At 40.9% G+C, this 12,329-nt stretch overlaps 1 protein-coding gene across 1 annotated transcript in view; it reads left to right on the forward strand.

The window, feature by feature from the left end:
- Nucleotides 1–1,410: 1,410 nt before the first annotated feature.
- Nucleotides 1,411–12,329, forward strand: part of LOC133542215 (protein Daple-like) — a 301,998-nt gene continuing 291,079 nt past the window's right edge. The window contains exons 1-2 of the mRNA XM_061886112.1: nt 1,411–2,154; nt 6,480–6,592. Coding sequence (XP_061742096.1) covers nt 2,095–2,154; nt 6,480–6,592 — 173 coding nt within the window. The 5' untranslated portion in view covers nt 1,411–2,094. The remainder of the gene's footprint in view (nt 2,155–6,479; nt 6,593–12,329) is intronic.

A 12,329-nucleotide genomic window follows, 5' to 3' on the forward strand; every position in this document is an offset into this window, starting at 1 on the left:
CAGTGTACTTGGTGAGTGTACTGAGACCCCGGGTGAGTGGTGCACTCTGTACTCTTCACTCCAGATGGCCAGTGTACAGTATAGTCAGTGTACTTGGTGAGTGTACTGAGAACCCGGGTGAGTGGTGCACTCTGCACTCTTCACTCCAGATGGCCAGTGTACAGTATAGTCAGTGTACTTGGTGAGTGTACTGAGACCCCGGGTGAGTGGTGCACTCTGCACTCTGCACTCCAGATGGCCAGTGTACAGTATAGTCAGTGTACTTGGTGAGTGTACTGAGACCCCGGGTGAGTGATGCACTCTGCACTCTGCACTCTTCACTCCAGATGGCCAGTGTACAGTATAGTCAGTGTACTTGGTGAGTGTACTGAGACCCCGGGTGAGTGGTGCACTCTGTACTCTTCACTCCAGATGGCCAGTGTACAGTATAGTCAGTGTACTTGGTGAGTGTACTGAGAACCCGGGTGAGTGGTGCACTCTGCACTCTTCACTCCAGATGGCCAGTGTACAGTATAGTCAGTGTACTTGGTGAGTGTACTGAGACCCCGGGTGAGTGGTGCACTCTGCACTCTGCACTCCAGATGGCCAGTGTACAGTATAGTCAGTGTACTTGGTGAGTGTACTGAGACCCCGGGTGAGTGGTGCACTCTGCACTCTTCACTCCAGATGGCAGTGTGGGACACCGGTGTAGAGAGTTGTAGTAACAACATGTCACCACACGGCGGTGCTGCTGTTCAACTGACTGCTGAACACCTTTCATCTTCCTCAAACTCCGCCAAAAAGAGTGCGCAGGACTTTGTTGAAAGGAGTGAAAATATCGCTCAAGTGAAAGTGAAAGCCCTTTCACTCACAAGGTGACATCATTGGCTGCTGAAGCCAGCAAATCAAAATATACGTCGCATCCAAAACAAAAGGAGAATTCACTATTGTTCCAATGGTCTCCTTTGATTGGTTCATTCACGTCATGTGACGACAGGTGGGCGGATTCAACTTCATATCGAGGATCTGTTTCCAAACGATGCCGACGCGGTGAAGTCGATATATCTTAGATATCTTATGTTTATTCTTAACAAATGTGTCTCTGTTGTTTTGTTCGTTCGTTGAATTATTTCAAACAGGTCGTATTGTATTGTGGTTATGATCACGACCAACACATCTACAAAGACGAAACACTTAATAATAATAATAATAAAATGTTGGTATCTGCATCTGCATTGGCAAACTGCCCGTATCGTTTATTGGTATTGGTATCGACTACCGTGTAACCCCGTTACTAGCGATGACGTCAGGAGCACTAGCAATTGCCGGATGACAATTGGTTAATTTGTAGTTAAAGGCGGGACTTGCAGTTTCGCTGCAGCCCATTGGTCCACACGGCAGTCGATCAACTTCCGGCCGTCGGGTGAGTGGATTGAAGTGTTTCGTGTTCACCGCCTCGTGAGGCGACTAACTAACTAACTAACTCACTAACTTACTAACTAACTCACTCACTAACTAACTATCTCACTAAGTACGGCGTGGAAACCCCACACGTGTACTAAATAGTCATGTTTTATCGCCAACTTGCTGTTTTTCATGCGCTTTTGTTGTTTCTTTGTGCAGACTGGCTGCTGTATCCTTGACGACCAACTTGGGGACAACTCTTGCAAAGTGGCGGACCTTTACGACACTTTTACCACACTTTTACGACACCTTTACTGGAACTTCTACTACACCTTTACTGGAACTTTACTGGAACTTTAGTGGACCTTTAGTGGACCTTTAGTGGACCTTTAGTGGACCTTTAGTGGACCTTTAGCGGACTTTTAGCGGACCTTTGCCCACTCCACGCAGCGGAAATGATTCCCCGGCTTTTGTCAAGTTCGGCGAAGACTTTGTGACATTTGGCTGGAAGTGGGAGCCTCTGTGCCTCTCAGGATCTAAATACATCAACATCTCAACATCTCAGCGTGTCCGTGGAACAATAGTGGACGTGAAAGTGGAAGCCTCCTCGAGGGGGGTCAATGCCCCGAAGGGTGTTGTTCTGTCTCCATCCCTGAGTCGATTCATCGATCGATTGATTGATTGCTTGATTGATCTTCAGAGCAGGTCAGCATGGATGTGACTCTGTCCGAACTCCTGGTTGCATTTTTGGAGTCACCGCTCGTGCTGTGGGTGAGTCAGTGAGTGACTGAGTGAGAGAGTGAGGGCCCCACTTTATCCGTCTTTATCTAATACTTCTACTTTCTTGTCATCTTTATCTAATACTTCTACTTTCTTGTCATCTTTAATACTTCACTTGTAGTTTGTTGTCATCTTTAATACCTCATTGACACATTGTGGAAATATAATCCATTTTATGTTTAAAAAAAATGGCTATTAGTACTTTGCCATGACTTTAGAGATGCATATTACTCTTGGAGAACTTGAATCTTTGGCCATTCAGAATCAATTCTCAATTCAAAATCAATACTTTTTTTTCTTAATAACATTGTGTGCCAACTTTATGGTTAACAACAATCCTCCACAGAATGGATAACAGCTCTGATAAAGTTATATATTGCCTAAAGTTAACTTGATTTTGTTTACTAAAATTCTACCTAAAGCATAAAAGTTCAACACAAATTAGACAACAAGGGAAGTATCCAACACTTCAATTTTCTGAAGTAAATCTACAGCAGGGCTGGGCAAATATTTGGACTCGGGGGCCACGTTGAGAGAAAAAAGGTGTCTGGGGGGCCAAGGTGTATGTGTATAAATGATGTATACACATTTACATGTAAGTATACACACATTAGCTGTAAATATCTGCTGTACAGGATGTGTCTACAGCTCCCTTTTTCTCAGGAACACTAATCACAAAAGTCACAAAATCACATAGCATTAGGGCTGGACGATATATGGAAAATATTAGATGTATTGAATATACTGGATATATGGAAAATATTACATGCATGGAATATACTGGATATATGGAAAATATTAGATTTATTGAATATACTGGATATATGGAAAATATTAGATGTATGGAATATACTGGATATATGGAAAATATTAGATGTATTGAATATACTGGATATATGGAAAATATTACATGCATGGAATATACTGGATATATGGAAAATATTAGATGTATGGAATATACTGGATATATGGAATATATTAGATGTATGGAATATACTGGATATATGGAATATATTGGATATATGGCGGGTTTGTCTCTGTGCGATATAGAAATGAACTATATGGTGAGTAATGTTCTCACGCAGTTGCTTTTAGCTGCGGGCATTACACTACAGGCTCTTCCCACTCTTTCTTGTCTCTTCGTCTCACAGAGACGTAAAACAAGCGCACCTTCATACATAGGTCACATACTGTCAGGCGTACAGCGTCATACACCCTCCCTCGCCCAGCGTAGAGGTAGCAGCATGGGTAACGTTAGTTGTGGCAGGTGGTACGAGTGGTAATACGAGAGAAAGAAGGTGCCAATCTGGTAACAAATGGAGGAAGAAGAATGAACTCCCAAGAAAAACCGCAGGGGGTCCATCGTCTGGCGGTGGTTTGGCTTCAAGCAGGAAGATGTTGAACAGACAACCGTAATATGTCAAGTATGTGGCAAAAGAGTTGCTACAAAAAGTAACATTGTGCTAATGTGTAGCATCATTTGAAAAGTCACCTGCTAGAGAGTGAAGAGTGCTTGAAACTCCGCATGTCAACATCTCCGCCAGTGCCACACCCAGAAAGTGCAGTAGCAAAAAGCACTGACCTAATTGAGCCTGCCATCTTCCATTTCCACCTCAACATAAAATAGTCAACAACAGAAATAGATAGGGTCTGCAGGAACCTACCACATAACGAAGGACAAACACTGTTTGATTTCCTATTATGCAGCTCATTTTTATTTGACACTTATTGAAATATCTTGTGGGACTTTATTTGTTTTAAGCTATTGTAGTGACGTTCTGGACAAAAAGTGCACTTTAATTGAGTGTTGTTTTGAAATGTCATCTTAGTGACATCATGCACAAAAGTGCACATTACGTTTAAAACTATTGTAGTGACGTTCTGTACAAAAAAAACACTTTAATTGAGTGTTGTTTTGATATGTCATCTTAGTGACATCATGCACAAAAGTGCACTAATAGCTTGTTTTAAAATGTCTCTGACAATCTTGCACTTTCTGTTTGGAAATGACATGAATGTTTGTGTCACTGTGCCAATAACTGTTTCATAAATACACTTTTAGTTGGGGTTTCCCCCATGAAAGTTTAAAAGTAGCATATATGAATGCAGTATGAAGAAGAATGTTTGAATGTAGACATAGAATCATCATACTGCTGTCATTATATGTATCAAGTGTTCATTCACGGCTAAGGCCAAATATCCACATATATATGCTGTACGGTCACATGACCTAAACATATATATGCTGTACGGTCACATGACCTAAACATATATATGGTCACATGACCTAAACATATATATGGTGTATGGTCACATGACCTAAACATATATATGGTGTATGGTCACATGACCTAAACATATATATGGTGTATGCTCACATGACCTAAACATATATATGGTCACATGACCTAAACATATATATGGTGTATGGTCACATGACCTAAACATATATATGGTGTATGCTCACATGACCTAAACATATATATGGTGTATGGTCACATGACCTAAACATATATATGGTGTATGGTCACATGACCTAAACATATATATGCTGTATGGTCACATGACCTAAACATATATATGGTGTATGGTCACATGACCTAAACATATATATGCTGTATGCTCACATGACCTAAACATATATATGGTGTATGGTCACATGACCTAAACATATATATGGTGTATGGTCACATGACCTAAACATATATATGGTGTATGGTCACATGACCTAAACATATATATGGTGTATGGTCACATGACCTAAACATATATATGGTGTATGGTCACATGACCTAAACATATATATGGTGTATGGTCACATGACCTAAACATATCCACAAATCAATAAAAGGCCATATCGCCCAGCTCTAGATAGAGTTCTAAAAAAGTTATGACAGACCACCTCAAATAAAGAGATTTTTACATTTATTTTTACAGAATGGGACACCCAAAATGTACATGAAAATAAAGAAAATGGGATTTACAATCTTAAGTATGAACAATAAAAGAGTGAATATTAACAACATATTTTACTTGTCAGAGCAGCTCCTCCATAGTTGTGTATCTTTTACAATCAAGTAAAACACAACAAGAATGTAACAAACAGCAAGATATGAAAGCAAAGTGTAATAAAGAGCTCCAATATGATATATTATCAAGTACAAAGTGTAATAAAGAGCTCCAATATGATATATTATCAAGTACAAAGTGTAATAAAGGGCTTCACGGTGGCAGAGGGGTTAGTGCGTCTGCCTCACAATACGAAGGTCCTGCAGTCCTGGGTTCAAATCCAGGCTCGGGATCTTTCTGTGTGGAGTTTGCATGTTCTCCCCGTGAATGCGTGGGTTCCCTCCGGGTACTCCGGCTTCCTCCCACTTCCAAAGACATGCACCTGGGGATAGGCCCCTCCCACTTCCAAAGACATGCACCTGGGGATAGGTTGATTGGCAACACTAAATTGGCCCTAGTGTGTGAATGTGAGTGTGAATGTTGTCTGTCTATCTGTGTTGGCCCTGCGATGAGGTGGCGACTTGTCCAGGGTGTACCCTGCCTTCCGCCCGATTGTAGCTGAGATAGGCGCCAGCGCCCCCCGCGACCCCGAAAGGGAATAAGCGGTAGAAAATGGATGGATGGATGGAAAGTGTAATAAAGAGCTCCAATATGATATATTATCAAGTACAAAGTGTAATAAAGAGCTCCAATATGATATATTATCAAGTACAAAGTGTAATAAAGAGCTCCAATATGATATATTATCAAGTACAAAGTGTAATAAAGAGCTCCAATATGATATATTATCAAGTACAAAGTGTAATAAAAAGCTCCAATATGATATATTATCAAGTACAAAGTGTAATAAAGAGCTCCAATATGATATATTATCAAGTACAAAGTGTAATAAAGAGCTCCAATATGATATATTATCAAGTACAAAGTGTAATAAAGAGCTCCAATATGATATATTATCAAGTACAAATGTGTTCCTGCCACATGTGGCTGCTGGGCTTTGTTGTAGATTACAGTAATAACTCCAGTAGTAAGACTCAAAAGTGCACATTTCAAGCACTGGAATACTTTCTATAGTTGAAGACTTGGTCATTTAGAAACATCATAATGGCAAATACACTTTTCATGTTCAAGGTGTAACATAATGATGTAGAACGTCGGGCGGGCCCGGTTGAAAATCTTACTGCGGGTTCTATCTTGCCCAGGTCTGCTCTAGATGTGAAGTAGCTTGCAAACACTTGCCTTCACCAAAGATTTGTGGTGAGGATTGTGTTCCCTCATGTGTTCATCTTCACATTGTGTCTTCTTAGGTGCGGACATTAGGGCCGCTGGGGTCATGTGACCAGGTGGGCTGCCAGGAGCCAGTCAACATCTTCATCGAGCTGGTGGATGGAGTCTTCTTGCACAACATCATGACACACATGTAGGTCATGCTCTCTGTGTGTGTGTGTCTGTGTGTGTGTGTGTGTCTGTCTGTGTGTGTGTGTGTGTGTGTGTCTGTCTGTGTGTGTGTGTGTGTGTGTGTGTGTCAACATCTTCATCGAGCTGGTGGATGGAGTCTTCTTGCACAACATCATGACACACATGTAGGTCATGCTCTCTGTGTGTGTGTGTGTGTGTTACACTGCATATCTAGTGCCCCTACGTGTGTAGATGTGAGGATGTAGTGTGTAGATGTAGATGTGAGGATGTAGTGTGTAGATGTAGTGTGTAGATGTGAGGATGTAGTGTGTAGATGTAGTGTGTAGATGTGAAGATGTAGTGTGTAGATGTAGATGTGAAGATGTAGTGTATAGTATAGTGTGTACATGTAGTGTGTAGATGTAGATGTGAGGATGTAGTGTGTAGATGTGAGGATGTAGTGTGTAGATGTAGTGTGTAGATATGTAGATGTGAGGATGTAGTGTATAGTATAGTGTGTACATGTAGTGTGTAGATGTGAGGATGTAGTGTGTAGATGTGAAGATGTAGTGTGTAGATGTGAGTATGTAGTGTGTAGATTTGAGGATGTAGTGTGTAGATGTGAGGATGTAGTGTGTAGATGTGAGTATGTAGTGTGTAGAAGTGAGGATATAGTGTGTAGATGTGAGGATGTAGTATGCAGATGTGAGGATGTAGTGTGTAGATGTGAGGATGTAGTGTGTAGATGTAGATGTGAGGATGTAGTGTGTAGATGTGAGGATGTAGTGTATAGATGTAGTGTGAAGATGTGAGTATGTAGTGTGTAGAAGTGAGGATGTAGTGTGTAGATGTGAGGATGTAGATGTAGTGTGTAGATGTGAGTATGTAGTGTGTAGATGTGAGGATGTAGTGTATGATGTAGTGTGTAGACGTGAGGATGTAGTGTGTAGATGTAGATGTGAGGATGTAGTGTATGATGTGTGTAGATGTGAGGATGTAGTGTGTAGATGTAGTGTGTAGATGTGAGGATGTAGTGTGTAGATGTGAAGATGTAGTGTGTGGATGTAGATGTGAGGATGTAGTGTATAGTATAGTGTGTACATGTAGTGTGTAGATGTGAGGATGTAGTGTGTAGATGTAGATGTGAGGATGTAGTGTGTAGATGTGAGGATGTAGATGTAGTGTGTAGATGTGAGGATGTAGTGTGTAGATGTGAGGATGTAGTGTATAGTATAGTGTGTAGATGTGAGGATGTAGTGTGTAGATGTAGATGTGAGGATGTAGTGTGTAGATGTGAGGATGTAGATGTAGTGTGTAGATGTGAGGATGTAGTGTGTAGATATAGATGTCAGGATGTAGTGTGTAGATTTGAGGATGTAGTGTGTAGATGTGAGTATGTAGTGTGTAGATGTGAGTATGTAGTGTGTAGATGTGAGGATGTAGTGTGTAGATGTAGATGTGAGGATGTAGTGTATAGATGTAGTGTGAAGATGTGAGTATGTAGTGTGTAGAAGTGAGGATGTAGTGTATAGATGTCAGGATGCAGTGTGTAGATTTGAGGATGTAGTGTGTAGATGTGAGGATGTAGTGTGTAGATGTGAGTATGTAGTGTGTAGAAGTGAGGATATAGTGTGTAGATGCGAGGATGTAGAGTGTAGATGTAGTGTGTAGATGTAGTGTGTAGATGTGAGGATGTAGTGTGTAGATGTAGATGTGAGGATGTAGTGTATAGATGTAGTGTGAAGATGTGAGTATGTAGTGTGTAGATGTGAGGATGTAGTGTGTAGATGTGAGGATGTAGTGTATAGATGTAGTGTGAAGATGTGAGTATGTAGTGTGTAGATGTGAGGATGTAGTGTGTAGATGTAGATGTGAGGATGTAGTGTGTAGATGTGAGGATGTAGTGTATAGTATAGTATAGTGTGTACATGTAGTGTGTAGATGTGAGGATGTAGTGTGTAGATGTGAGGATGTAGATGTAGTGTGTAGATGTGAGGATGTACTGTGTAGATGTAGTTTGTAGATGTGAGGATGTAGATGTAGATGTGAGGATGTAGTGTATAGTATGGTGTGTACATGTAGTGTGTAGATGTGAGGATGTAGTGTGTAGATGTGATGATGTAGATGTAGTGTGTAGATGTGAGGATGTAGTGTGTAGATGTAGATGTGAGGATGTAGTGTGTAGATTTGAGGATGTAGATGTAGTGTGTAGATGTGAGGATGTAGTGTGTAGAAGTGAGGATATAGTGTGTAGATGTGAGGATGTAGTGTGTAGATGTAGATGTGAGGATGTAGTGTGTAGATGTGAGGATGTAGTGTGTAGATGTAGTTGTGAAGATGTAGTGTATAGATGTAGTGTGAAGATGTGAGTATGTAGTGTGTAGAAGTGAGGATGTAGTGTGTAGATGTAGATGTGAGGATGTAGTGTGTAGATGTGAGGATGTATATGTAGTGTGTAGATGTCAGGATGTAGTGTGTAGATTTGAGGATGTAATGTGTAGATGTGAGGATGTAGTGTGTAGATGTGAGTATGTAGTGTGTAGAAGTGAGGATATAGTGTGTAGATGTGAGGATGTAGTATGCAGATGTGAGGGATGTAGTGTGTAGATGTGAGGATGTAGTGTGTAGATGTAGATGTGAGGATGTAGTGTGTAGATGTGAGGATGTAGTGTATAGATGTAGTGTGAAGATGTGAGTATGTAGTGTGTAGAAGTGAGGATGTAGTGTGTAGATGTCAGGATGTAGATGTAGTGTGTAGATGTGAGGATGTAGTGTGTAGATGTAGTGTGTAGAAGTGAGGATGTAGTGTGTAGATGTAGTGTGTAAATGTAAGTATGTATTGTGTAGAAGTGAGGATGTAGTGTGTAGATGTGAGGATGTAGTGTGTAGATGTGAGGATGTAGTGTATAGATGTAGTGTGTAGATGTGAGGATTTAGTGTGTAGATGTGAGGATGTAGATGTAGTGTGTAGATGTGAGTATGCAGTGTGTAGAAGTGAGGATGTAGTGTGTAGATGTGAGGATGTAGAAGTGAGGATGTAGTGTGTAGATGTAGATGTGAGGATGTAGATGTAGTGTGTAGATGTGAGGATGTAGTGTGTAGATGTAGATGTCAGGATGTAGTGTGTAGATTTGAGGATGTGGATGTAGTGTGTAGATGTGAGGATGTAGTGTGTAGAAGTGGTGTGTAGATGTGGTGTGTAGATGTAGTGTGTAGATGTGAGGATGTAGATGTGGTGTGTAGATGTAGTGTGTAGATATGAGGATGTAGATGTGGTGTGTAGATGTAGTGTGTAGATGTGAGGATGTAGATGTGGTGTGTAGATTTGAGGATGTAGATGTGGTGTGTAGATGTAGTGTGTAGATGTGAGGATGTAGATGTGGTGTGTAGATGTAGTGTGTAGATGTGAGGATGTAGATGTGGTGTGTAGATGTAGTGTGTAGATGTGAGGATGTAGATGTGGTGTGTACATGTAGTGTGTAGATGTGAGGATGTAGATGTGGTGTGTAGATTTGAGGATGTAGATGTGGTGTGTAGATGTAGTGTGTAGATGTGAGGATGTAGATGTGGTGTGTAGATGTGAGGATGTAGATGTGAGGATGTAGATGTGAGGATGTAGATGTGGTGTGTAGATGTAGTGTGTAGATGTGAGGATGTAGATGTGGTGTGTAGATTTGAGGATGTAGATGTGGTGTGTAGATGTAGTGTGTAGATGTGAGGATGTAGATGTGAGGATGTAGATGTGAGGATGTAGATGTGAGGATGTAGATGTGGTGTGTAGATGTAGTGTGTAGATGTGAGGATGTAGATGTGGTGTGTAGATTTGAGGATGTAGATGTGGTGTGTAGATGTAGTGTGTAGATGTGAGGATGTAGATGTGGTGTGTAGATGTAGTGTGTAGATGTGAGGATGTAGATGTGGTGTGTAGATGTAGTGTGTAGATGTGAGGATGTAGATGTGGTGTGTAGATGTAGTGTGTAGATGTGAGGATGTAGATGTGGTGTGTAGATTTGAGGATGTAGATGTGGTGTGTAGATGTAGTGTGTAGATGTGAGGATGTAGATGTGGTGTGTAGATGTAGTGTGTAGATGTGAGGATGTAGATGCGGTGTGTGAGCACATCCTGCCTGAGTAGTTTGAGGTTGCCAGCATGTCTGCCATCTACATCCTCACATGTTGAAAGTCTTCCTGCTGTGTTGAATCAGTTGCTGGTGAGGTTCAGACACTGCATTGAAAGTAACTCAACTTTTTGTCAGCATTTTAAAGGAAAAGATCATTTAAGTGGACACAATTATACTAGTATGTTCAACATTTTATTGAAGCACTAAATGACTATAATAAACATATCTTTCATCTACACTAACATCTTGTCTTACAATCAAGACAATAATGACTTTATTTGGTCCCCTTAATTCAGAAAAGTATGGAAATACATCTTGGCACTGCTACCGGTACCAAAATATTGATACAAGGACAACACTGCTCACAATACTTTTTAAAACTATGATTCCATGCAGGTGAAAAAATAGTACAACTAACATTCATGATCAACAAATAGTACAACTAACATTCATGATCAACAAATAGTACAACTAACATTCATGATCAACAAATAGTACAACTAACATTCATCATCAACAAATAGTACAACTAACATTCATCATCAACAAATAGTACAACTAACATTCATCATCAACAAATAGTACAACTAACATTCATCATCAACAAATAGTACAACTAACATTCATCATCAACAAATAGTACAACTAACATTCATCATCAACAAATAGTACAACTAACATTCATGATCAGTGCAGTATTGTTGTAAGTTACTCTCGTCTCCTTGGGTGCTGCTCTGTATTGTTGTAAGTTACTCCCGTATTCCATCAGCACAGAAGTCTCGCAAGATTAGAATGGTCGTTTTTTAGCAGAGCTCCGATCAACCGATTCATGACTTTCCAACCGGACATGGACCTTTCCATACCAGATACAGAATTATTCAGGGGCTCACCAAAACTCTTTTCATATCTTTAAAGTTAAAATCAGATTTCAAATGGGAACAATTCATTTGTACACCCTTAACAATTACAGTATGAATACCTATTTCAGTGATGTACTGAGGGGCCCCACCATGCAACTGAAGAGTAGGGGCCTAACAAGTCAGTGATGTACCACCATGCAACTGAAGAGTAGGGGCCTAACAAGTCAGTGATGTACCACCATGCAACTGAAGAGTAGGGGCCTAACAAGTCAGTGATGTACCACCATGCAACTGAAGAGTAGGGGCCTAACAAGTCAGTGATGTACCACCATGCAACTGAAGAGTAGGGGCCTAACAAGTCAGTGATGTACCACCATGCAACTGAAGAGTAGGGGCCTAACAAGTCAGTGATGTACCACCATGCAACTGAAGAGTAGGGGCCTAACAAGTCAGTGATGTACCACCATGCAACTGAAGAGTAGGGGCCTAACAAGTCAGTGATGTACCACCATGCAACTGAAGAGTAGGGGCCTAACAAGTCAGTGATGTACCACCATGCAACTGAAGAGTAGGGGCCTAACAAGTCAGTGATGTACCACCATGCAACTGAAGAGTAGGGGCCTAACAAGTCAGTGATGTACCACCATGCAACTGAAGAGTAGGGGCCTAACAAGTCAGTGATGTACCACCATGCAACTGAAGAGTAGGGGCCTAACAAGTCAGTGATGTACCACCATGCAACTGAAGAGTAGGGGCCTAACAAGTCAGTGATGTACCAC

Source organism: Nerophis ophidion, linkage group LG24, assembly GCF_033978795.1.
Source record: "Nerophis ophidion isolate RoL-2023_Sa linkage group LG24, RoL_Noph_v1.0, whole genome shotgun sequence".
Taxonomy (NCBI): Eukaryota; Metazoa; Chordata; class Actinopteri; order Syngnathiformes; family Syngnathidae; genus Nerophis; species Nerophis ophidion.